The following is a 26408-nucleotide window of genomic DNA, read 5'->3' as shown; positions in this document are numbered from 1 at the left end:
TCAGTCAATTTCCATCCATTAGGCCCATCATGCCGTCAAAAGCCTAAAACTCATGTTTGAAGCACACATATAGTGGAATACAAATGTGCGGAGTTATGCGATTTTCCCATTACTGCTACCACACCAACCACTTTACGTCAAATGTCTTACTAAATCATCGCCCACATGATAAAGGTAAGCATCAATGTCACCTTTCACCACGCTACTGCAATACTTCATAACACTTTCTTTAGCATCAGGAAATTTATCCCAACCGAGGAGTAATGCAGTTGGTTGCTGTAATTCCATTATTACGGTTTTTCATCGTCAACATTTCAGTGTGCTTCTTAGAAAAGGTAAAGATTGATATGCTTTTTAAATTTTATATTTTCATTAATGTAACACATTTTTTTTATAGAGCCCGTAAGATCACCACAGACATCCTTAAGCCAATGCTGGATTTTGTCCATGAAAGAAGAGGGACTTCCAACAATGTTCTGCTCCATCCTTATTTTCAAGACTCATCCAGCTTCAGTGTTTCTTATGCTGCTAGTCCTGCTACACAACTTTTCTTGCTTCACTGGCGAGTTGGATCACTTCAGTTGCTGTGACACACCTGAAGTCACTCCCCACGGGATTATGGCCAGGTACCGGACAATTGACTTATTTTCGTAGATTGTCAACTAGTAATCTATTTGCGTTAACCTCTCTGTCTGTGTAATAATTCCAAAATCAGGCCCTTCTTTCGCGTAAAAGAAGTTACCCGTGTTAGTGTGTTGCTTAGACGTTTCTTTTTTCTAAGGCTAGATGGCTTTTCGATTTTTCAGCTGTCAAAACAGTCAGTTTCAGTTACTTTGCAAATCTCTTTAAACACTTATCAGCAGTTATTTTATTGAAATATTTAGTGATAACTGACGATTACTATTCCACCAACAAAGCTCACTTGTTAGATTTTTAAAAATGTATTATTTTTCTACTTCCGGTTTCCTCATTTCAGTCAGTATTTCAGTTAATATTCTCTTAACGCACAAAAGAACCACATATTCGTGATCCTCGTCGAATTTGTGATAAAGTTCATGTTATTTTTTGTACGTACGCGTACTTCCGGTTTCGAGAATTATCCTGAACTATAGCTTCCGCTAGAGGTCCTTCCAACTGTTTTGCGCCTTACACCTGTTTGCCGTGCAAAACACTACTCCGCTGCCCAGCAATCTTTCTACGGTGCTCCGACTATTCTTGGCCGCCCCATTACTACACCGAGGCTATTACTTCACCGCTGCTCCGACTGCGACTGCACTGCTGCCCCGGCTGATACTGCTCCACTGGACTCAACTCATGGGCAAGTTTCAAACATTGCTTGCACATCATCTTCTCTGCATGAACAAACCACGCCATTGTTGATTCTCGTCGGAGCTGACTCAGCCATCCTCTCATACATCTGAATTTGCTTATTCTGATTTCTGCTCCACGCTACGGCCCGAGTTTTCAACTTTCTCCACCAGGTGGCCTCCATCCAGCACTCCAACAACGCCACTAGATGGCAGCTGCCACCGGGGCATGCAGGAATGACACTTGGCATCTAGGAATAAAGCCACTTTTTTAACTTACGGAGTCTCTCGATGCTCCCTTCATCATCACATCATCATATTTTATTTTATTCCTCGGGCAAGCTAAATTTTAAGAATTTTACTATCTACTGATCATCTGGGCGCCAGCCGCCTCTCCATTTACAGCTCTCTTCGATCACATCGATTCTACTACACCGACTCCACTACACCGATTCTACTACACCGACTCTACTTCACCGACTCTACTACACCGACTCTACTACACCGACTCTTCTACTCCGACTCTACTTCACCGAATCGGGGCAGCCTCTGGCCATCCGCCTATCCGTCGACATGGAGAAAGCCTGTGGCAACAGCGCCTGCAGCAATACCTTCATCTGCCACAACGACAAGAAGAAGTTTTGCTCCAACCGCTGCTACCCTTCTGTCATTGCCCGTGCGGCTGCTAAACAGGCCAGCAGGAATGGTGCCCTGGCTGGGGCGGCTAACTGTGCCTCTTTGGATACTGTTAGGACTACACCTGCTCAGACTCCTGCGCCAACCTACTACGAGACGCCTGATGACACTTCTACTCGCAAGACAAGGGACGATTCATGGATCCCATCACCACACTCAGGCTGCTCTCCCCCCACGGCACGCTTTGGCAGGCCCCGCCGGGATCCTGCTCCTTCCACCGTCACTCAAACAGCATGCATTGCAGACGTCAACGTTTCACTTCCGGCTCTTTCTCCTCCACAAGCTCGGCCCTTTTCGACACCGACCAGTCGATCTCCTAGACCACCTTCAATCGTTCAGCCTACACGCGTCTCCCATGGAGACCTAGATGATCAACATCTGGCACTTCCATCTCCACTCTTCCCGTCAGATACCACGCCTCCTCCGTTCTCCGACGCATCCAGTTCTTCATTTGAGTCATCATTCGACGACCTGGACGGCGGAGTGCTCGAAGATGAAGATGCCTTATCTCCCGCCGACCTCTTTTATGAGCGCTGGGCCCCAACAATCCTGAATTGCTCCTCCAGGACTGAGCTGGACACGATTGCCTCTGATCTTGCTACTAACTGGCACGCTCTCACATTGAAGGAAGACACACCTAGCAGCGAGGCCACCCGTCCTCCACGCATCCCTCAGACGACCCCTCCTGGCTCCATTCCACACAGGCAGCAGTCCAGACAGCAGCAGCGGGTTCGCCGCAAAAACAACGCCAAGCGATGGGCGGCCGCCAGCAAACTTCAGGCTCTTTTCAAGAGATATCCCAAGCGAGCTGTCCGCAAAGTGCTGGGGGAAACTTCACAGAGCTACACTGGCTCGTCTGAAGCTGCAACTCTCTTCCTCAAGACCACCTACGAGAAGCCCCGACCTCATCCAGATGACATCCTGGTAGCTAGAGCCGCGTACGACGAGTGCCTTTGGACACCTCCTTCGGATGATGATCTTTCCTTGCTCTCCTTACCACCTTCGAGACAGGAAATTGCCTACAAGCTCAAAAGGGCATCTAACACCTCTCCCGGGGCCGATGGAGTCGAATACAAAGATATTCAACGTCTGGACCCGTCTGGACGGCTGCTGGAGGTTCTGTACGCCGCGGTTTGGTTATACGGCATCCCGACTTGCTGGAAATCTGCCCGCACCATTCCGGTGTACAAGAGAGGCTCTCCGGACGACTACGCCAATTTCCGGCCCATCTCGCTCCTCTCCACCATCTACAAGCTCTTCTCCAGCTCCATCGCCACTCGCCTTACCACAGTGGCGTCCGACTGCGACTGGCTCTCACCGGAGCAAAAAGGCTTTCTTCCTGGGGTGCATGGGATCCAGGAACACACCATGCTTCTGGAGTCGGCCATCGAGGAGGCGAAACTGAAGAAGAGCAACCTCACCATCTGTTGGCTGGATCTTGCCAATGCCTTCGGTTCGCTCCCCCACGACTTTCTCCACCAGCTATTCGCGTCCCTCCCGATTCCGACTGTGCTGCGAGACCTCCTCTCCGACATCTACACCGACAGCATCTTCCAGTTTGTGGTTGGCCGAGAACTTATCACCGTTCATCCCACTTCTGGTGTCCGACAAGGTGATGGCCTCAGTTCCATTATCTTCAACCTGGCAGCTGAACCACTCATTCGTTGCGCAAAGGCCCCTTCCAACTCTGGCTTTCCCCTTTTTTGCTCCATGCTGAAAGCCACAGCCTACGCAGACGACGTCTCTCTCATCGGCACTACCCCGGAACAGCTCCAGCCCGTTCTCGACGCTATGCTTGTGGTGGCGGCCAAACTTGGACTCCGGTTCAACGTTGGGAAATGTTCCTTCCTAGCAATTTCGAAAGGAAAGGCAACACACTCCACACACCTAACCATACATGGCACGTCTCTACGGGGACTGGAGGAGGGCGAAACTGAGAGTTATCTTGGGGTCCCTCTCGGAACTCGTCTCACCTTCCGCCCCGTCTCCGATCTGCCTGACAAGCTAACCAAGCTAGCTGACTGTGATCTGGCGCCCTGGCAAAAATTGGAAGTGTTCAGAGCCCACCTACTTCCGTCTCTCTCTCATCATCTTGCCACAGGGCGGGTCCTTCGTGGCTTCCTGGGCGAGATGGACGCTCGCTGCTCTGAATTTCTTAGATTTGTCTCCAACGTCCCCCACACTGCTCATAACGGCTTCCTCTATTCTGATCGCAGGGCTGGCGGCTTAGGTGCCTCTCAACTGGCAAAAGATTCGGACATCTGGATCATCGCTCGTGCCACTCAACTCCTCGATAGCAACGATCCGGTGGTCCGCCTCACTGCCAGAGCCCAGCTCAGCCAAAACATCTCTAGGGGATTCAACGGCAAGCCGCCTGATCCGCTGCCCCTCTCTAACTACCTCTCTGGCTCGGTAGAAGGCGGACTCCACGACACCCGTTTCTACAAGTGTGGCTCCAATACCTGGTCCCGTGCCAGGAAATCAGCACGAAGACTTGAAGTTAGGATCGATGTATCCGGCGATGAATCGACCAAAGTGATCGCCGACGACGTCTCCTGCCTCTCGCTGAAAGCTGTAAGGGGCCTCCGCTCAGTCATCCGGAAACGCTGGACAATCTCCCTCACAAATGCCTTGCATCAGGGCAGGGTAGCAAGGGGGCTACTACTCGACCCATCTAACGACGTTGCCCGCCTCTCATCTCATCGGACCTGCCTCTCATTCAACGAGTGGAATCTCATCCACAAGAGCCGCCTCGGCCTGCTTCCGCTCCTCGGGAATCCTGGTTGCTCTGCTCCCAACACCAAGTGCAGGAGATGCAAGGTTGATGCCGAGACTACCTCACACGTAACCAGCCACTGCCGCAGTAATCTTCCGGCCATTGGCCGCCGACACGACCTCGTGCTGGCGGAAATTGTGAAAACCATCACCAGGGCCGGCCATGCAGCGTCTGTCAACAGAGTCTTCCCTGGCTCAACCCTGAGGCCGGACATAGTCATCTCCTCGACCGACCCACCAACAATAATTGATCTCACCATCACCTTCGACGCTCCCGAGTCCCTCGACGCTGGCCATGCCAGAAAAATTGAGAAATACAGCTGCCTGGGGTTAACTCTGCCCTTCGTTATTGGCGCCTTGGGATCCTGGCTCCCCTCAAACAACGCAGTGGCCGTCGCCCTCAACATCCCCCCGGCTCCTTGGCGCCGCCTCCGGAGGAAGTGCCGTCTGATGGCCATCCAGGGATCTGTCTCCATCATTCATCGCCACATCCGCGGACATGGGGATGACCAGGAAGCCAATATTCCGGCTCCTTAATGGATTTGCTTGTAATTATATGGCATGTATTGCATGAATTTGTTCTGTATCGTTGCATCGTAGTGTTTTATATCTCGTTTTTCATCGCTCTGCATATTATTTCCATTGTTCCATCTCTCGTCTACCTTCGCCTAGTCAATTGAAATTCCCCATCGTACATCTACTACTCTTTTATAATGATATGTCTTTGTCACGCCGTCGTGAAATACAGCTCTATGTCTCAGGAAAATTCTCGATTTTGGCCAAATTTTAGATTTCGTTTAAATCACACTTAATCGACCCCAAATTTTATGGGGATCACGAATATGTGGTTTAATTTGATGACAGCTCAATGGTTGAGGAGCTGTGGTTACTTCCGGTCTACTTCCGGAAAATTTTCAAAAAAAAAGCAAGTGAGCTTTGTTCTGTTTACAGTTCTCAATATTGCAAGATTGATTTTACGTTTATAAAATTGCATCTTTAAATCTTTGAGCTAAAAAACCTGATTATTGTTTCTATCTGTATTGTCATATTGTGTAACTTTTATTGGCATGTCACCTAATAAGAATTGTTTTGTCTTTATTCAGGTGATGAAGAGGAGACGTCGAGGAGATGGATTTCTTATGTTTCAAAATCGTCACTGGTCTCCGTCGGATGTTGCCCCTGCTCCCGGTGCGAACTAAACTTTGTGGATTGAATGGATGTAAGTTCATCATTTACAAGTTACTCACATTTAGGTTGTGTGTATTGTATTCTAATCCAGTTTTTTTTATCTGATTAAGACTGCACCAACAAAATACTTCTGGCAATGGAAATGGACAATCGCGACCGACACCGAGACTCGTCATCAATGTGGATCTTCGTATTGTTGGTATTATTTCGTTTGTGTTAGTGTTAGTTAACCCGTTGGCTGCCACGCCTTTGTTCTCCCTTAGCTCCTTAGCACGGGCCGCGCTGTTCGGTCTCGTGGTTCACATGCCGCGGGGTCGGACAGTCGCACCAGCCCCAGATTCGCCGAAAGGCCCCGTTAGGCAGTGCACCATAGGGACTTCCCCCTTTTCGATACGGTGATGGATTCTAGAGGCGTGCATTCCATCTTCTCCTGTCACCGTGTCAGCCCGGACTTGTCAGCAATGGCAAGTCCCACTTCTGGTCATGGATCCTTCAGACGTGGCGCGTAGAATAGTAGAGAGCAACCTACGGGTTGTATGGCGTGGCAGCCAACGGGTTAACTTAAGTGTATGTATGTATGTAACTGTAAAATGTGGTGGAATTGTGGGTGGAGGTGGGACAATAAAGCAATTCCTTTTGAAGTTTTTTGTTTGTTGTCTCTTGACACTTGTAACAAAATGGGCAAACTTATACGTTTATACATAAGTTTGGGCAAGTGACTTGTTACATACTTACTTATTTCAATACTCCAAATTTCTATGGAAAACCCAACACTATCTGCAACTCCTTTGTTACGCCAACTTAAGGTAAAAATGAATTCTTAAATTCAAAAATTTAGAGTTAACACTAACCAGCAGTACGTCTCTTCCGTTTCTTACCCTGAAAATGAAGTTCGTCCAAGCACCAGAATATGTCGTGTTAAGAGATTTCGTAAAAGATGGTTCCCATTAAAAAATTTATTTTCTCATTTAAGATAAACAACGATTTCCAGTTACTATTAAGAATTAACCGACAAATCTGAACATAAATAAATAAATCAAAAATTTCGGCTCTGGTATGTAAAACCTCGCTGTAGTAAACTGAAGAAGCGAAGGTAATGATGTAACATTTAGGTGCCTTGGTGGTGTAGTAGCTCGGGGTAGTGGAATACTTCGCAACTTCGGTGCAGTAGGTCGGAGCAGCCTAAGTAGTAGCTCAGGTGCCTTGGTTGTGTAGTACTTGGAAGCATCGGTATGGGAGCGGAGCCTCTGTATGGTAGCTGAGGGCAGCGTGGGTTGTAGTGCAACATGCGGACTCGTCGATGTAGTACTTGGGTGCCTTGGTGTATTAGCTAGGTGTAGCGTAAGTTGTAGTGTAGTAAACTGGAGCCTCAGTATAGTATTTTGGTCCAACGTAGTGCGAAGGAGCAGCCGCGTGAAGTAATTCGGGGCAGAGTAGCGCTTGGGTGTAGTTTTTGACCGCGTTGTGACGTAATAAGCTGGAGCCTCGGTGTAGTAGATGGGAACGGAGTAGTACTTAAAACCTCGGACTAAAAGTGTAGTACTCCGCTGCCTTGGTGGTGTAGTACTCCGCTGTCTTGGTGGTGTAGTACTCCGCTGCCTTGGTGGTACTCCGGTGCTGTAACTCAAGGCAGAATTATACTTTAGCCTACGATGTAGTAGTTCGGGACTTTATAAGTTGTGGTGTAATACTCAGCGGCCTTGGTGGTGTAGTACTCCGGTTGTTGCGTATGATGTTGTTGTGTGGTAAGACGCCGGCGTTGCGGTTTGGTATCCACCATACCCACGAAACATCGGTACACCAGTGGACGACCCAACCATTAAGGATACAGCATCCAACAGCAGCACGACGCCATAGTTAACTAGACGATACATAATTTGAACTTGATATTTCAATAGTTTACTAGCATGTTAACGAACAGAAAAAATAATAAAGTGATACGAAATTCCATGTAAAAAACAAGAGTAAAATTTACCATTTGGTTGCTTACTGGTATTACTTTGCAGAATGCAGTTGATGACAAATAGTGTACAGCAGTTGTTGCCGTGTCGTAGATGCTCACTCAACTAATTTCAAACGCCTTTTCTCTCTCTCGTTTTATACGACTTTTTCTCACCCTGACCCCTCTCTTAAGCCTTACGGCTATTATACCTGCTTAATAATGGTGTAACACGTGTCGTCCTCACCCAACCTCTCCTCCGTGACCTTCGAGCGTGAAGGAAATGCAAACTGGCCTTTCCTTCTTTAGGTTGACGTTGCTGGGGATGGGTCCACAAAAACCAATATCAAAATGAATATCAAAATGAATACCAAATGGCTGAGCCTTGCGGCTATTGTACCTGCTTGATAATGATGCAACACGTCCAATTCTCACACAACCTCTACACCACCGCATTGACAATTTTAAACGTTATGTTCCCCGCGACCTTCAAGCGTGAAGGACATGCAAACTGGCCGGCCCATCTGTAGGTTGAACTCTACAATGGTAATTGAATATAATTAATAAATACTGCATAAGATCATTCAGATGGAACGTGTTGTAAATATACAGTACCTCTGCATACAAAGGATCAACATAGCCGTGGGTTACCAGGCTATTGAAACTTGAATGTAGTTGCCTAGTTGCTCCAAGTAGATTTACACTATATTGGCCAAATTCTCTTTAGCAGGACATTGAACCATGACATCCTGTCCAGCATATCACTCGTCTTGTCATAGAATTGAAATGTCGTAGAAACAGTCGTGAAGTTCAGTCAAACTTCCCTTTTTTCACCTTTATTTAGATAATTCCCTGCTTATTGTACACTCAAACTTGCATTTTGTAGCCAATCTTTGTGACTCAAGTATTTCCCTTCTACACAAATCTTAATATTCCAAGAAACTGAGCACTTTTCTTCTTTCGAACAAAAATTTTTAGATCGCGGTTTGAGGCAGCCATTATTATTGTTGTTTGGAATGTGTAATGTTGCCAATTTCTCTCAATTCAACTTTTAAATATACAGAGCCCGCATTATTTTTTTTTTCAATTCTAATTAAAGATAAATAAGAAGACAATAAGAATAACAAACTAGTATTTTTACCTGAAATTATTAAGAAAATGCTACATTGCTTATTGCGTGTTTATTTCATCAACATAAGTGCAAACAACGAGACAATTATATTGATCAAAATATATGTTTGTTTTTTATCCGACCGACGAGTAACACAAACTGATTCTGAGAGAATAATTTAAACAAAAAAATTTAAATTATTTAAATAAATAATTAAATTTTTGAACGAATGAATTGAAGTCTTTAAATGAGCTTTAAACTGGAATGTGTGGCAAGTGTAAAGAACGGCCGCCACCACCACCACCTCCTCCGCCACCGCTGGAAGAAGACGAAGACGATCCGCCGCCAGCTCCAGGTGTTCCAGCCGGACCTGGAACGCCCGGAACGCCCGGAACACCATCTGATCCAGGAATCCCACTTGGCCCTGGCGATCCATTAGTTCCACTGACACCAGGCACGCCAGGAATACCGTCATTTCCAGGTGGTCCGTTTGGACCGGGTGGACCATCTGGCCCTTTAGGACCTTGCAATATTACCCCAAAATTAAAATATTGATTTTTGTGTCTTTTTGCATAGATTTATATGTCAATGGCATTCAAACCTGGCGGTCCATCATATCCAGCTGGTCCTTGTGGCCCCATTAATCCAGGAATTCCAGGAGGCCCCTTAGGTCCTAAATAGAACATTTTCAGAATTTAAAAAAAAGCAAATCACATTAAAAAGATTAGATTTTCATACCAGCTGGCCCTGTGAGTGGAAAATAGTATTGGAAAAATCTCAGTTTGTTGCCAATATAATGTCCTGCTTGGTAGAAAGGATCCAATCCAGAATGTTGCCTAAATATATCAACTATAGCTCTTTCTCCTCGTTCAAATAGTCGGTCCATTGTACCTGTGGATAATCGACGGTAATAAGACCAAATGACTAACAAATAAAAGATTAACATTTTTACTAAGAGGATTTTCCTCATAGGGTGAAGGTGGGCCCATTGGTTTCCTGTCGTATTCCAAGGGGTAAAGACGAAAAGATCGTCCTCCTCCTCCACCACCTCCTCCACCACCAGAAGATGAGGAAGATGAGGAACCACCGCCACCGGGTGCTCCGGGTGGTCCAGCTGTTCCATTCGCACCATTCGTACCTTTTTCCCAAAGATGAAATCAAATTCTATTTTATCCAACATACAACTTTGAAAACTTACCGGATGTTCCATTTGCACCAGGTGCTCCGTCTACTCCGGCTGTTCCGTTAATTCCGTCAATGCCCTTTTGGCCGATTTTTCCATCAGTGCCATTCGCTCCCTTTGGGCCAGTCATTCCAACCATTCCAGTCGGCCCAGTCACGCCATTAGGACCTTAACAAAACAGACACCAATAAGACCCGAATAGAAAAATGGTAGATCGATTCTTCATTACCTCTCGGTCCCGGCGGCCCATCTGGTCCAGGCATTCCTTCAGGGCCTTTAGAATCAACACACACAAATAAAACCGTTTAATGGCAAATAAAAATAAATTTAATTGTAGCTATTACCGGGTGGTCCAGGTGCAACTGAGATGTATTTGGTAACCAATCTGATTTTTTCGCTAATGTATCTCGAAGAAAAGTACCAAGGGTACCCTTCAGATTCTTCGGGGCCTTCTCGTTTAACAATTTGGTGCTGGTACCTCTGACCTACATAAAATTATGAAAGATGATGGAACATGAAATAAGATTAAATAATAAAAACCCTCCCAAAATGTATTATTACCGTTATTGTGGACATGATTGTGATTGAAAAGATCTGATGCTAGATCATCATCTGAGAAGAAAGAGCGGCCTCCTCCGCCGCCTCCGCCGCCACCCGTTCCATTGCCACCCCCTCCACCGCCACCACCGCCGCCGGAAGAGGAAGACGATGAGCTTCCGTTGCCCGCTGCTCCGGCTGGTCCCGCTGCCCCAGGTACTCCATTTGTCCCCGGAGATCCACTAAATCCGGCTGGACCAGGTTTTCCGTTCGCTCCGGAAACACCTTGTGACAAATACAGCAGCAGAAAAGCACAAAATTCATTAATTCAGATGGTGTAGAAATGAATTAGGACTCACCGTTTACACCATTCGCTCCGTTGGCACCGTTGGCACCCGGCATTCCAATCATTCCTACAGGACCAGGTGGTCCAGTAGGTCCAGCAGATCCTTTCAATTCAAACAGAAATTTCATAATAAAAATTCTGATTCAAATTTCGCAAACATTAAACGTCTTAGCCTACCATTATACCCCTGTGGTCCAGTTGGTCCGTTTATTCCAGGTGGACCTTGCGGTCCTTCATAAGAAAACAGGAAATTAAGTTAAAAATTCAACTATTTTAAATGCAATTTTAATAGCTCTACCAGGTGGTCCAGGTACGAGAGGAACAAATTTTGTCTTGATGAATCGCAATTGATGATTGATGTATCTCGAAGCTTTGCTCCAAGGATCGTACAGCGGATGGCTACGAAACGAAGCAATGTCAAATGCGCCTTAACAGTTCATCATATTAAAGAAAAAACAAGTTAAACATATTTGATTAATAAGAAATTTCGCTCCAATATTCGAAATTTCCCAATGGTAGCCACCGTGATTGGGATCTGCAAAATCTTCCGGGAAGAATGACACTGGCGGACCATGAGCTTCGGCTATTTCTCGCTTAGATATTCCGCCGCTTCCGTCCACAGGATTTACTTCTGGGAGGATGAAAAGAAAAATCCTCAAATTAATTAATTTTTAAAATAAATTCAAACAGAAATTGAAATCGGTGGTAATACCTGGATGTAAACTCCTGGGTTTCCGGTGAGACGCATGTTTTTGGACTGAAAAATAGGCATGAAAGTAGAATAAGAATAAACAGGTGAACAGCAAGATGAAATAAGGCGACAACATCTTTTCCAGATGATGCGGAGTGAAATGGTCATCCATTCAATGAAGGCCAGTTCTTTATATAAACTCTTGTGCATTTCCGTTTGTCACTGAATTCGTGTTAAAGATAATAACGACCTTTTTTTCTCCAGTTTCTATTTTTAGCTCGACATGCATCAGTTTATCGGTTAACTACCGCGAATTTCCACTTCGTTAACTATTGCGGATGAAAGGGGGGTCCTGATGGAATGTACCTTACGCCTTATAGCGGTTTTTATTTGCATTTAATTTTTTTCAGCCTTGCAACCGGGAAATATAACAGCCTAGTAGTAGTAGATAATAAAGGTGTGTAATGTCAAACACGTGTCTCACTCAACTGGGAGGATTTTAAGTACGCACGTAGACACAATTTCTATTTTTAAACTTAAGTCGTTTTTCCGGTTTTGAAATGCACAAAGTTATCCTTGTAAGAGCCATGTACCGTTATTTGGAACTAATTGTATGGATATATTCATAAGTCATAATTACCTTATTCCAAAATTGAAGGTGAGTACGAAAATAGGTACCGATGAAACGTGAACATTCGTGATAACAATAAACCGCCCCCATCTTCAGCCATGTCTAAACTCGTCTGATACTGAAAAACAAAAAAACAAAAGAAGAATAAAAGGAAAAAACGATAATGACGGAGGAAGGGTAACCATTTTATACAACTGGAAAACTGGGATGGGGGATGTAATCATTCCGGGCTGAGACGAAACAGTGAGAAATCGATAGAAGAGGAAAGGCTATCAAAACTAAACAAATTATTCATGGCCTTCTAAACTTAATCTCCGCGTGCCAAATCATTTCTAATTGAAAATCCAAAAAGTAGGTTATATAATTAAATCCTTTCCGAGAACAAAAAAGGAGAGGGGGAGATTGAAAGATAAATAATAAATGTGATTGTTTGACGTTAATATACTAGAACTGGTTGATTAATTTGTTTTTGGGCTCTCTCCTTGACGTGTAAATCACGACGTCAGTCTTCTTCTTCTTCTTCTCCCAAGGCCTATATCAAAGTACTCTCCGGTAATTAGGTATCGATCAATATACGAGCGAGAGTTATTACCCTAGCTCTATATTATATACATATATATAAAGTAGAGTTTGGTCCGACTTCTCGAGAGTCACTTATTATAATTAAGTATATATAGCCCTTGACGTTCAATCAACTCGGCCGTAATTAATCGTCGCAAGAATTCTCATTTGCATTTCCCGAAATTTCCCGAAACAGTTGAGAAAATCTACGAATTTATACAAGCTCGCTGATATGATTATTGGCTACACTGCCCGCGCAGTTGCATAGTATAGTATAGTACGTGTCACTATTGAACATATCGATCGTACCTATATTACGTGTCCGTCATGGAAATCCATAAACTATGCGCTGACCCAGCAACTGCTCGTGATTCTTCTCATCCGATTTTCATCCGCTGGAACTAAATATAGCCTGCAGCACCAGCATTCTTTTTCAGGTGATTTCATCGGTAAATGGGACTGAGTGTTGTGTTACGTGGCAAAAAAGCCTTGGTTACTTATACGTGATGTAATTGTCAGTTGATTTGTATTGATTAATGCTGTGACCGGATATCCGCTTACTCATGTGTGTTGTAACCTTAAATTTTTTATATTTCCGCTTTAATTAAACAATCATTTTTTTAAAAATAAATGTTTCCTAGAATTGACAAATGGCCTCCGGCGTTCAAAATAATTAATTCGTTTGGAATTTAATGAAAATTCGTAGCCATCTAGCGGTCTTCATTAGCACCACTAAAAACAAAAAAATAATTCAACAACCATGTTCGTTCAGATGCGCAATTCGATCAGTTTCGTGAAATTCAATCTCTCCTCCTTCCACGTAAATGTTTTTGTTCCCGAAGCTCATCATCACCGACTCTGGGATTCGTATTACTTTGAACTTAATTTTCTATAAATTCCTGATTAAATCTGCAATTGCGAACATGCTGTTTTAACAAGGAATTAACGAAGCCCATTAGGAATCAAAACGCGTCTTATATAAGAGAGAGAGAGAGAGCCGCCGGATATTGATCGAGAACGGAATGAGTTCACGCGCTGTCTGTTACTAATTGAAAAACAGCCGACCGGGGAGAACAATGAACTCGGACTGATTTACAGCATCAGTTGATTAGCGGACGGGATACCATTAGATCTCAAAACTTGATCATTTACTCGGCATTTTTCTCCCATCCAATCCTGTGTATAATCCTTAACGGAGGGGGTAAGGATCTCCATCACCTGGGAAACTTGAACCCCGTAACTCTCTGCTACTCTGATGTAATCGAAATAGTCAAGTTTCAAATGTGATCGAAACTTGGCCAGCAGAGTTGCTTTCCAGTTCATTTCTCTCCCCCCCCCCCTTCTCTCTTAGTTAGTCCAAAATGATCAGAAAAATCGATGGGAAAATCTACATTTAATTTTAATAACATCATTATTGAACCAGGGCAGTGTGTCCTCGACAGCTGTTGTTGAAAACGAGAACCCTGGGCGACCCTGGGATATATTAGACGGCTGCTGCTGCCCGGCCCTGCTGCTGTTATATATAACTTCTTTTGTCCAAAGTCTAATCATGAATAATTAATGCCCTCTTCATAAATACACCAACTACACTCGGCGCAATCTCCGTTGAGTCTATATAAAATCTAGCCCGGCAAATAATATCAGTAAGAAAAGATAAATAATCCAGCAGAGTCATTGTGTGTCGTGTGTGACGTCTTTGTGTCAAATGAATATTACATCATTTAAATAGTTGACTATATAGTATACACACAGAGGAGGGGGGGGGGGGGGAAAGTTTTTCATTTCCTTCAAAGTTGACTCTATATAAATGTGTACAATAACAATAGTAAACTTTGTCGGAAATATAAAGTTTTAATTGCCAACTCACAAACTATTCACTCGCTCCGGGCTACACTCACTGTGATTGTATGTACTGCGCAACAATCCACCCCCCCCCCTTCCCCCCAGAATTTTTATTTGATGTTATTTTAGATATTTATTCGTTTCATTTAAGTAGATATTTACACAAGTTGACAAAAGGAATAGTTCAAAAAATTCTCGGTAAATTTAAAAATTTTTTCAAATAAAAATTCATCTCGTTTTTTTTAAATCGAATTAATTTAAAATCACAACTGATGAAACACAAAGAGGTATATTTTTATTTTTTTTTTCGCCACCATTTCAACTTTTTTCTTTCTTTCCTTTCAATAGCAAATTCTTCGATCGAACAAATCAAATAACAAAAACATTTTTCTTGGTTTGTTTTTCTTTGTTTGCCCATTTGACAAAATTTCTTTTCTCCACTCGAGAAAATTCGAAGAACTTTCCAATAAAAAAAATGGATGAATTTAAAAATCAAAACAAACATATGGCATTGAAAATATATAAACGCGAGCATATCGTTTGATGGAAAAAAGTGGGGATGAAACTTGGGGGGAAATTTCTTTTAATTCTTTTTATATTATAAAAAAAAAATAATTGGGGTGGACAAAAAATTACACGAGTCCACGACGACACACACCCACCTATATACCCTCCGTGTACACACAACGGGAGCCGGGCAATAAGGGATAATTTTTTTTAAATTCTTTTTTTTTGTTGTAATTTTTGTTTAATTTGAAATTTTTTGAACAGTGGCACAAATTGAACTTTAGTAACATCAACGTGTGTGTGTTGTCATGTGTATGTGTGTGTGTGTGTTGTTGCTGTTTTCTTTTTTTTTCCATTATTTTATTATGATCATTATTAATTAATTATTATTAATTCTTATTATTACATGGAGCGGGAAATTATACAATCAACGGTTGGCAAAAAGGAATTTTTTCATTTTTAAAAAATTAAAGAGGAAAACAGAAAAAAAAAGTTGATTTCATTTCTTTATGTTAACATTGCTGCTTCGCTTGCGTCATCCCATTGCTAATTTTGTTTTATTACTTTGTTTTTCAAGTATTTCTCAGAAAAATTGTGTAATAGATTTTTCCTTTTATTCTTTTCCTCGAGTGTGTTTGATGCTTTACTGTTTTCTTACGTTCCATGTCTTTAAAGATGATGATGATGATGTAAGAGAGATGATTTGCCATTTAAATTTTCGAAATTTTACTTGACCGGTGGCGGGTAACCGGGTGGGGCACCTTGACCGGAAGCGACCCATGCAGAGAAGACGTCTCTATTTAATTTTAAAAAATAAAAATTAATAAAAATTAATTCTATTCAATTAAAAATGATTATTTTAATTTTTAGTACCTGCAATGGCTGACGACGCACTCGTTACTGCAGTACTCGTTTTCCCAGTCTGGACTGGAAATGGCTGCGTTGGGGCATCCGGAGCGGATGCAGTGCGGATGAACGTTGGTGCCCGGAACGGGTTTGCCCGTGGTCGTCACCTGGCTCAAGTGTTGTTGCACCCTCTGCGTTTGTTGTTGTTGCTGCTGCTGCTGAGATTGCGGTTGTTGTTGTTGCTGCTGCTGCTGCTGAGGAGGTGGTTGCTGCTGTTGTTGTTGCATAATGTGAGGTGAGTAATTCATGCCAGTCTGCTGGACCTGGTGAGGTGCTGGACCCGTCTGGATCATTTGCGGTTGTTGATTCATGTAGGCCGGGCGATTGTTCTGCATCGGATAATTCATCATGTTCTGCTGTTGTTGTTGCTGCTGGTGTTGTTGATGTTGAATCTGTTGTTGTTGCTGCTGCTGCTGCTGGTGAAGGTGTAGTTGTTGTTGCTGCTGGTCGACCATCAAGGAATTCAAGAGAGGCGACGGTTTCTTCGACATGGGCGACGCGGGTTGTTGGGGCATCGGCGCCGACGTCACGGCCATCGTCGCCGTGTATTGCGGCTGTTGTTGCTGTTGTTGTTGCTGCTGAGGTGGCATGTTGTAATTGCTCTGGTAATTGGCAAAATTCTGCGTCGACACGTTCTGCTGCTGTTGTTGTTGTTGCTGTTGTTGCTGCTGCTGCTGTTGCTGGGCAGCAGCCGGGGCATTGTTGCCAGGCTGGAACAAGGGAACGCTTTCGTTGGTGCCCGGCCCGTTGTTGCCCTCCTTGGAGACGACGCTGGCCCTGTAAGCGGCCAGAGCTTTCAAGTATTCCTTCTTGGCAGCTTCCGTCTTCTTTTTGTACACCTGGACATTCACAAAATAAAATAATTAAACAATGGCCGGAATTAAAATGGTTGACGTCAACCACAACAACCCAACAACAACCACGTACGTTCTTGGAATCGGCGTCCAGGGCGTCCCACATGGAAGCGACAATCTTCGACACTTCACCGAACGAAGCGTTGGGATTTTGACCTTTGATGGCGGCCTGGGTGTCCCGGAAGAAAAGAGCGTACGCAGAGACGGGCCTGTTAAAATGAAATTTTAATAAATTCATTCGACATTCAATGGGAAATGAATTTTAGAATTTACTTTTGTGGCTCGTGCGGATCCCTCCTTTTCTTCTTCTTTTGCTGAGTGACTTTGGCTTTCTTGGCCGCCGCCTGGCCGCCTCCGCCCACTGGACGTGCCGGATTCGTCTCGATGGGCTCCGGAGACGGGCGCTTATTGGCATTGATCTGTGATTCCAAAACATTTGTTAATTTTTCTATTGAAATTTAATTCAAAATTTGTATTGGACGGACCTGGGCGATGGAATGGCAATCGTCGCCACTTTCCTCGCTAGTGTCGCCGCTGGGCGGAGTGGCCGACACGTTGGAGCCCAGCGGCGAAGTATTGACTCCGGGCATGAGGGCCGGACCCGTCCAGTTGGGCGGCGCCATGGTCGTGGCAGAGATCCTGTGCATTTCCGCTTCCGTCTGAAGTGGCCGGCACTCGACCGTGATCCGTCCGACTTGCTGCTGCTGTTGTTGTTGCGGAATCTGTTGCTGTTGTTGTTGTTGTTGCTGGGGCGAGTACCTGTTGACGGAAGCCATTGGATTGTTGCCGGGCGGTGAGCCCAGCGTCTGCAGCGTGTAGCCTCCTCCATCCGACATGGAATGCGGATTGTAAAGCGGATAATGTGACGACATGTCGGCACCCGCCGCAGGGTTCCCATGGTACATGCCCTGCTGCTGTTGTTGCGGCTGTTGTTGCTGCTGGTGCTGCTGATGCGGATGCAAATGATGTTGCTGCTCGGCAATGGGCACTCCGCCCATCAGACCGATGGATCCGATATCAAACTCGTCGTCACCGAAACTCGGCGTATGCGGTTGAAACTTTTTGAATTAAAAATAAAAAATTGAAAAAGAATTAAATTAAATCAAATTCAATTCAAATTAAAATTAAAATATTTCCAAATTTTCTCTCCTCTCTCCCCCACTTCATTTACATGTTGAAGGGGGCCAGGCCGGCGGGCTCCGGGCCAGTAACTAGCAAGTTCTCTGTTGCTAGTTGGGGAGGGAAGGGCAAAAAGAGGGTGGCAAAGGAGGAGGAGGCGGGGGGGAGGGTTGGGTATTGATTAGAGTCGGAAGAAGAAGAAGAGAGGAATGGGGGAAAAGGGAAAGGGGGGGGGGGGGAGGAGGAGGAGGAAGAGAAGTAACAAACGGCCAACATCAAAAGCGGCCATCTTTGATGATTTGAGAATATATATATATTGGCGGGCAGAGCTGGGGGGCCGGAGCAGCAGCGCATACCTGATCGGCCATGTTGTATCGATGAGCTCCGCTATAGTCCGGATGGATCTGCTGAAGGCCGCCCTGTTGTTGTTGTTGTTGCGGCTGATGCTGCTGCTGGATCTGTTGTTGATGCTGTTGATGTTGTTGTTGATGCTGCTGGTGGTGGTGCAGGTGGAGATGGTGGTGCTGCGGCTGGAGCGGATGAGCCGACGAAGCCACCAGTTCGGAATTCTACCCAAAAAACAAATAGAAACAATTTCAAATTTAAACCCCGGGAAAATAATAAAATTCAAAAAAGTTAACTTTGTTCAAATTTGGTTATGGTGAACGAGCAAAAGATCCCCTTCAACTGCTCGGCTATGATGTATAATAAAGTTGGTTGGAAAAAGATAAACAGACACACAAACAGACGGACGAAATGCTAATGTCATCCGTGAGTTTCAAGTTGCAACCGAAAAACCTCCTCCTACTCCTCCGGTTCAAAACCCAAATCCCCTCCACCACCACCCAACCCCACCCAACCGCCATTGCACAGTTTCGACTCTAATTTCATCATCAAACAAGATCCTCTCTCTCTCTCTACTTGGAAAAACAAAACAAAAAAAGTTTTTTTTTTTTCCTTTTTTCTATTTGAAATAAAATTCAGAGAAAAATAAAATTTGCGCAACAAACGTCGGGGAATATATAAATTTTTATTCCCGCACGACATTGCACGATATATTAACAAGAGAGAGAGTTGGGAGACGAGTAATTCTATTGGTCGGCGGGCAGCCCCGAAAGTAGGGCACGACTTAACACAATTTACGAGAAGAGAGAGAGAGAGAAAGAAAAAGTTTCGTTTCGATTTAAAAATAAACAACGAGAGAGAGAAGGAGAGATCTAATTCCGTCCTTGGAAGATTTTCTTGAATGTCGTAATGAAAACATTCGAGAAAAATTTGTGGAGAAAAATAAATCATTCGACATCAAAACAAATTTTTTTTTCCAATCTTTTTATTTTAAATTTGAAAAATAAAAGAAAATTAATTTCTTAAAGAAAAAGAAAAATTTTATTTATATTTTTCAAATTTTCGCCCTCCGGCCAACTAAAAGAAGAGAGAGAGAGATTTGACTAGTGTAACCGTTTTCCATTCGGTGGTGGTGGTGCCGGAAGAAAAAAGGGAAAGAAAAGAAACAAGAAAACGGGTGGAATGAGAGAGAATCTAATGAAAAGTGAGAGAATGAGACACACACAAGAGCACTGAAGAAACTAATCGATCGAGACCCTCCTCCTTCGTCCTCCCACCCACCCACCCACCTCACCCCACCGACAAAAACTCTTGGGCTCTCTTTGCGCAGCAGCAAAAAGGGGGAGGAAAACACCCACCCACCCACCCATTGGCACCACCCTCTTTCTTCCACCCAAAAGAGAAAAGGATGGAATATAAGAGAGAGGGAGGGAGGAAGGGGAGCCCGGAATGTATTTATACGGTCCTGTGTGTGCGCGCTGGCGGAATAAATCAAAATTCCTAATTTCGTTAAGCTACACACACAGAGGAAGAAGAAGAGGAGGAGCAGCCAAGAAAAGAGCTGCAACGTCATTGGTCGACATTCTTCTTCTTCTTCTTCTTTTTCATCTTATTAATTCTTATTAATGCGCTTCTCTCTCCTTCATCTTTCACGAAAGATATTTTCTCATTTACGACTCGCTCACGACGTGTGTGTGTGTGTGTGTGTACACATTTATTTTTCTTCGGTAACGGTAACGCCGAGAAAAAAAAAAACAAGAAGAAATTAATTCTCGAATTAATCATTAATTAATCATTAATTAAAAATGATTATTTAAAAAAAAAATAGTAAAATAATCAAATCAAATCAAATAACAAAAGACACGGGATAAAATGTTGGACGCGGTCGACTGGGCCATAAACACACAACTCTCAAGTGTGTAGAAGAGGAGGAGGAGGGGAAAAGATTTTTTTTTCACGCTCGTTTTCACGCTAGAGATTTTTTTTTCTTTTATTTTTTGCGCCATCTGACGCCATTTGGGGTAACGGCCGGAGAAACAAATATCTTTTCATTCTTCTGTGTGTTTGTGTGGCGTATCATTCAAACACACAACCGGGAAAAATAAAAAAAAACGGGAGTCCGGCGTGATTTTATTTTTTTTATTAAAATAAAAAAATTCCGTTAAATAAAATAAAAAAGTAATAACCGCAAAATGGAATTTTTTCGGTGTGAGTGAACCGCCAGAAATTATTTTAAAAAGAAGAAATGTTGTACACTGAAATGAAAATGATAATAATTTTCGACCGAAAGAAAAAGAAAAAAAAGTAGAAAATTGACGCGTACGCAACGGAAAAGGGAATTAACCGGCAATTTCCCAGCATTTAAAATATTTAAAAACAAAACCTGGAAAACCGCACGACGGGAAATGATTTCATCCCGCGTAACTTTTCTTCTTCTTCTTTCCTTCTGTCATAGCCGTAAAATTTAATCAACAAATATAAAATGTCTTGAACCTGTTGGAATTCTCAACATTTCCGATTGAATAATAATAAAAATAATAAATAGGAAAAAAAAAACAGCCAGTCGATGGGGTTGGCTCCCATCCACAACAACAACAACAACAACAAGAACCGTCCGTCTGTGTTTTCCAGTGAAAAAAGAAACGGGAATCAAAACACTTAAAAGCTCATCAAGTCTCTCTCTCTCTATTTTCTCGGGTTATTATTATCATTAGACTTCCCACTCTCATCTCCCCCTTTTCTTTTTTATCTTCTACAAAAACAACCAAATTCCAAAAGGTTCATTACCTTGAACCAAACGGGATCTGTGAAAATGTCGTGAAAGTCGGATGAATTCACCAGCACCGAACTACAAACTAATCCGTCCATTTTATTTGTTCAAATTTTTGGGAAAAAATCAAAAATCTTTTGATGATTCGCTGGTTATTTATTGAATCGGATGGGATATAAGAGAGATAGACACACTTACACACCGACACACAAGACACACACGCTCACTTAAACACACGCCCCTCGGGCGGCCGGGACCCTGGAAAATAGTCGCCACCGACAAGAGGAGAAGGAAAAATAAAAGAAGAAGAAAAGGAAACAAAACGATCCACCGTTTTCGGAAGCGAATTGATCGGAACTTGTGGCTTTGTTAAGAGACGGGACTCCACAGAGCAGAGGAAAAGAGGAGCTCCTGGCTCCTAGCTGCCGGGGCGGCGGCTCCTGGCGCGCGCAGCCCAGGACCCAGCCCCGAAAACATTGAGGAGGGGGGGGGGACCCCACATTTCTTCCTCAGACGGGACGATGTCGTGTTGCCTAGGAGGGGGCTCCTATCCAGGAGCCAACAAAACAGGAACCCCAAAAAGAAAGAAAAAGGAAGAGAAAGAAAAAAAATGGCCCTGCGCGGGACTTGCAGCGAAAATGTCGTGCGCCGCGCAGATTCCCAACCCCCCCACCACCAAAGTGGGGGGGGGGGGGGACCGGGACTAGACAAAATACATTTAAGAAAACTATTTTTCCTTCATTTAATTCTTGATTTACATAAAAATAAATAAATAAAATAATTTTTATTTTTTTATTTTTTAAATAAAAAAGTTGGGAGGATCCGCCATGTTTTTTTTGTTGCCCGAGGGGGGGAAAACTTTTTTATTTTTTTAATTCTTTTTTTTTCCCAATAAAAATATCAAAAAATAATAATATTCAAAAAGTCTTCAATGCGCAAGATCGAGGAGGGGGGGGGAGAGAAAAACCAACCGACGGTGAACGGCCACATCCTATTGGACGACAACAAGAGTAGTACAACAACACACACACACACACACTACAACAACCAACCCATCAATTTCTACCGTCTCTCTCCTATTATTATTACCATATCTCGCCATTTTCTCCAATACACCACCCCACCCCACCACCACCCCCTCGCAAAGAAAGAAAACCGTTCAATTCCCCCCCAACCCAACGTCATTATTCACTTTTCCATGCATATTTAAAATTTGAAATAATAATAAAGCTGGAAAAAGAAAAATGTTTTAAATAAAAAGAAAAATTGATGATCGAGGGAGAAAAAGAGTTATTTGATTTCTATTCCTTGTAATAGAACGGGAGGAGAAGGAGGGGAGACTTTTTGAAACCAATCAATAATCAGCTGCTGTAGAAGTTTCTGGTTAATGCAATCTATAAACATCGTCATTAGTAACTCTCTCCATTCTTCTAAAAGAAAAAGAAAACGAGCGCGATCGAAAAATGGCAACGCTGGAAAATAATTAAAAACATTTCTTTTTTCTTCTTCTTACTTTGCCATTTCCGTTTGAACTAATTCAATCAAACGGACGTATACCAACTACTACTACTACTACCGGTACACCCCCCCCCCCTCTCTCTGTACAATATTAGATAGAGCGCGCGCCAGCGATCCAATTAAGAACCAAACTCCCAGATTCTCTCCGGGTAGGTATTACAACTACAGTGGAGAATATCGATTGCATAACTCGATCACATCCTCCATCAAGGAGAGCTTGCATCCCTTCCCTCCTTTGAAAATCCAAATGACGTCAATTCCATCCCCTACCTCCTCCCCCTGTTGAAAAATCAACGATTATTAAATGAGTCGACAAGTTCGTGCAATGCTCGTTACCCAGAGAGAAGAGAGAGAGCCCTGATTATTATTTGAAAATAAAAAAAAAAGAAGTTTGAACGCACCAGTCGCGTGATTAACGACGTCTATACGCAACACACACACAGAGAAAAGAGAAATCATTTACAATCAACCGTGAGTCGGTAATTATGAAAAAAAAAATAAAAAGAACCAAAATGGCAACAACAACAACAAACTTTTTGGGGCCAAAAACAAAAGAAACTTTCACATGGCAACTCCTTTTTTTTTCGTTTTCATTACATTAATAAAACTCTGAAAAAAAAATAAAACAATTATTAAATCCTACACAAAGTGACGCGAAATGTTTATAAAAATAAATAGGGTGGGGAAATCAAACGGGAAACATGTCGAAACTTCAACCCACCCACCCACCACCCGGTACTACTACTACTACAACTACAACTATACTACTTTGATGTTATTGATTTTTCTTTTCAAGGGGGGTTTTTGTACACGTCGGGAGTTTGCAGAGAGAAATTCTTCAGAGAGAGGGGAGGGACCACACCCAACAACATGGTTCCTCCTGTGAGTGTGTGTGTGTGTGTGTAACACACTCACTTTCCCATTTATTTAACCCAAATGTCAGACACACAGAGAGAAAAAGGGGGGGGGGGAGAAATCAGATTGAGGCCACAACAACATTCCCCACCCAAAAAACCCTCCTCCTCCTCCTCCTCCTTATTTTATTTTTTTCTTTTTCTTAAAATAAAACAAACAAACCAATGTGGAACACACAAACACACAAGGACAGGAGGGGGTTGGGGGAGTCGTTAAAGAAAAATCCCATCCCTTTTTTTTGAAAGAAGAAGAAGAAAAAAGCCTTGGCGATAATAACCCAACATCTATCATCTTCCAACCCCAACTATACCACCCGCCATCTTTCACATAAAAATGTGTTCCAACGGAAATGAAAATTCTTTGATAAATAAATAATAATTCGATTTGGAGAAAAAGATAACAAAAAGTAAAAAAAAAATAATAATTAAAAGGGATTTTGATTATTATTTTGATTTTTTTTTTTTTTTTACTGACCATTTTTTTTTTTCGGGAAAATTTGTTTTTGGGGTTTTCCAATTTAAATATGTGTGGCGTGTTGTTCCCGGATGAGGAAGTAGGAAATAGTTGCTTGGGAGATAACTCTTTAAAGTTATCTCTCTCTCTCTCGTTTGTTTGTCTTTTGTTTTATCTATCCTTCAAAATAAAATTTCCACTTAAGTCAATTTCAACTTGGGAACCCAAAATCCGGTTGGTTGGCGAAAGCAGACGACACACACAAGTTATGCAAATTATCCGTCAAAAAGAAGAAGAAAAACACACACACACACACACACAAACACTCGTGGGAGAGAAAGTCCTCGATTGGCCAAAAGTTGGAAAAAAATAAACGCACGCGGGAGTCGTGAGCAGCAAACAAACTCGTCCTGCGCAATGCAAAAATGTCCGCAGACGACAGCGTGGCGCTGCAGACGACAAACTCGCCGAAATGAACAAATTTCACCAAACCCAAAATTAATTTCAAAAATTAAAATACACGGCGAAACTTGGACAAATAATTCACACCAGTCGAATAAAAGTGTTCAAAAACTTTTTTAAAATAAAACCGACAAAAATATTTTGGTTGTTGGAGACTGTGAGAGAGAGTTTGGGCAACAACAATCTCGAACGGAGACTTGGGACAGACTGAAAACGAAACCGAATGGAGTTGTTGGTGGTGGTGGTGGCCCCAAAACAATTTTTCTTTTCTTTTTTTCGACCACGAAAGCTGAGCACAAAAGAGAAAAGGGGAATAAATACAAAAGGGAAAAGAGAGAAAAAAAACCAGGTCCATGGGTGGGCTTTTATACTTTTTTGAAAAAATAAAAAGAATTAGATATTTTTTTTGTTTTCTCCCGCGGGCAATCTTTTCCCATTTTAACCAATCGGAGATTTGTTTAAGGGATGAAGAAGAAGAAGAAGAAGAAAAAAAAAATGTATTTTTCTCTCGGTTGTTTTTGTTTGTTGGATCATTAAAAGATTTGTCGAGTGTGTCCCGAACGAAAGAAAAAAGCTTCGAAGCGCCACCTGGTCTTCTCTATTTAAATTCTTGTGCGCATTTAAATATTTAGATTTTTATTTTCAGAGTTGTGTGTGTGTGTGTGTGTCTGTGCATTAATTCTTGATTCTATTAGTCGGAAAATGGATGAATAATTAATCAGCTCAACAAAACTCTCTTTTCAAGGTTGTGACGTAAGTCGTTAAAATAAGAAAAACGCACGTGACTATCGGATGATCTCCTCCTTCTTCTTCTCCCGAACCGTAAAAAACCATTTTCAAAGGAGGAGAGAGAGAGAAAGAAGAAAAAAAAGACAAATTCCTCGCATGTTTTTGGGTTTGAAAGAAAAATACAAAATTACAAATTTTCACGTTTGGGATTTTTGTTTTTTCCTTTAAAAAATTTAAAATAAAAAAAAAAAGTAATTAGCCTTTATCTTTTCCAATTTCTTCTTTTTATCATAATAATAAGAATTCCTACATTTTTATGTACACTTTGTTTTTTTCCGGGAGAATATGAAAATAACCCCAAAAATGTATACACCAAATAACAGGGTTGCCGCGGTGAATGATTTCCACCAACGGGGTTGCGCTGTGTGTATACAACAATAATAAGAGGTGGATGGAACTTGATGATGGATCGAGTTTCAACTCTCAGAAAATAAAAAAAAATATTAATAATAATAATAATGAAAAAATGGCCGAAATAATCGCAATTGAATTTGTTGGTTGGACAAATAAAAATAAAAATCAACCGGTTGGACGCTACCAGTTGGATTTTGGCATCAATAATTTTGGATTCGGTACATTTAAGGTGGATACACAATGTGGAAATAATCATCAAAAACACACTCCCCTTCAACTTTTTCTCTCTCTAGCTGTGTGTGTGTGTGTGTGTATGGAGGAAAAACAGTTATTTTTACTGCTGGTGAGTGAGTCGACCTTTTTTTCACCATCTGTCTCTTTTCTTCTTCTTCTTTCCCCCTCTAAATATTTTCTTTAACTTTAATCTATTTCTCTCTTCCCCCCTCCTTGAAATATCCCCCCCACCCGCCCCCCTCTCAAAAACATTTTTAGCTTTCCCTTCTGTTCTTTTCTCGGCTATAAATAAATCTTGTTGTTCACTGGATATATATTATAACAACAATAATAATAATAAGCAAATTAAACTCTTAATCATGTAAGAACAATAAG

At 42.6% G+C, this 26408-nt stretch overlaps 3 protein-coding genes and 1 long non-coding RNA gene across 7 annotated transcripts; 1 reads left to right on the top strand and 3 right to left on the bottom strand.

The window, feature by feature from the left end:
* Positions 1-6250, top strand: LOC124337207. The gene is made up of 5 exons (XM_046791308.1): positions 1-174; positions 234-335; positions 398-626; positions 5882-5997; positions 6077-6250. Exons 1-4 carry the CDS (start codon positions 84-86, stop codon positions 5883-5885), a joined length of 426 nt encoding a protein of 141 aa, XP_046647264.1. The 5' UTR covers positions 1-83; the 3' UTR covers positions 5886-5997; positions 6077-6250.
* Positions 6251-7606: 1356 nt separating this feature from the next.
* Positions 7607-8905, bottom strand: LOC124337383. Its single transcript, XR_006917295.1, has 4 exons — positions 8521-8905; positions 8346-8443; positions 7942-8157; positions 7607-7827 (listed from the first exon to the last, which is right to left on the bottom strand). It is a non-coding gene; the product is annotated as an uncharacterized LOC124337383 (long non-coding RNA).
* Positions 8906-9186: 281 nt separating this feature from the next.
* Positions 9187-11933, bottom strand: LOC124336970 (collagen alpha-1(I) chain-like). Of its 2 annotated transcripts, none has more exons than XM_046790946.1 (13): positions 11795-11933; positions 11606-11713; positions 11381-11509; positions 11260-11313; positions 11096-11185; positions 10761-11021; positions 10544-10684; positions 10429-10473; positions 10215-10367; positions 9969-10154; positions 9755-9907; positions 9618-9689; positions 9187-9539 (listed from the first exon to the last, which is right to left on the bottom strand). In XM_046790946.1, exons 1-13 carry the CDS (start codon positions 11907-11909, stop codon positions 9271-9273), a joined length of 1776 nt encoding a protein of 591 aa, XP_046646902.1. In that variant the 5' UTR covers positions 11910-11933; the 3' UTR covers positions 9187-9270. The 2 variants fall into 2 exon arrangements, with proteins under 2 accessions (XP_046646902.1, XP_046646903.1); XM_046790947.1 differs by having other exon boundaries at positions 11606-11710.
* A 3144-nt stretch (positions 11934-15077) lies between these two features.
* LOC124336939 (TOX high mobility group box family member 3-like) lies at positions 15078-24875 on the bottom strand. Of its 3 annotated transcripts, none has more exons than XM_046790876.1 (7): positions 24216-24875; positions 18550-18762; positions 17560-18132; positions 17348-17493; positions 17148-17283; positions 16188-17059; positions 15078-16110 (listed from the first exon to the last, which is right to left on the bottom strand). In XM_046790876.1, the coding sequence occupies exons 1-7, from the start codon at positions 24216-24218 to the stop codon at positions 16041-16043; spliced, it is 2013 nt and encodes a 670-aa protein (XP_046646832.1). In that variant the 5' UTR covers positions 24219-24875; the 3' UTR covers positions 15078-16040. The 3 variants fall into 3 exon arrangements, with proteins under 3 accessions (XP_046646832.1, XP_046646831.1, XP_046646833.1); XM_046790875.1 differs by lacking the exon at positions 24216-24875 and adding an exon at positions 21326-21697; XM_046790877.1 differs by lacking the exon at positions 24216-24875 and adding an exon at positions 18835-19000.
* Positions 24876-26408: the final 1533 nt, after the last annotated feature.

The sequence above is a fragment of the Daphnia pulicaria genome, chromosome 4, assembly GCF_021234035.1.
Source record: "Daphnia pulicaria isolate SC F1-1A chromosome 4, SC_F0-13Bv2, whole genome shotgun sequence".
In the NCBI taxonomy this organism is placed as follows: Eukaryota; Metazoa; Arthropoda; class Branchiopoda; order Diplostraca; family Daphniidae; genus Daphnia; species Daphnia pulicaria.
The sequence above is the reverse complement of the archived record's forward strand: the minus strand, read 5'-3'. Positions and strand labels throughout refer to the sequence as shown.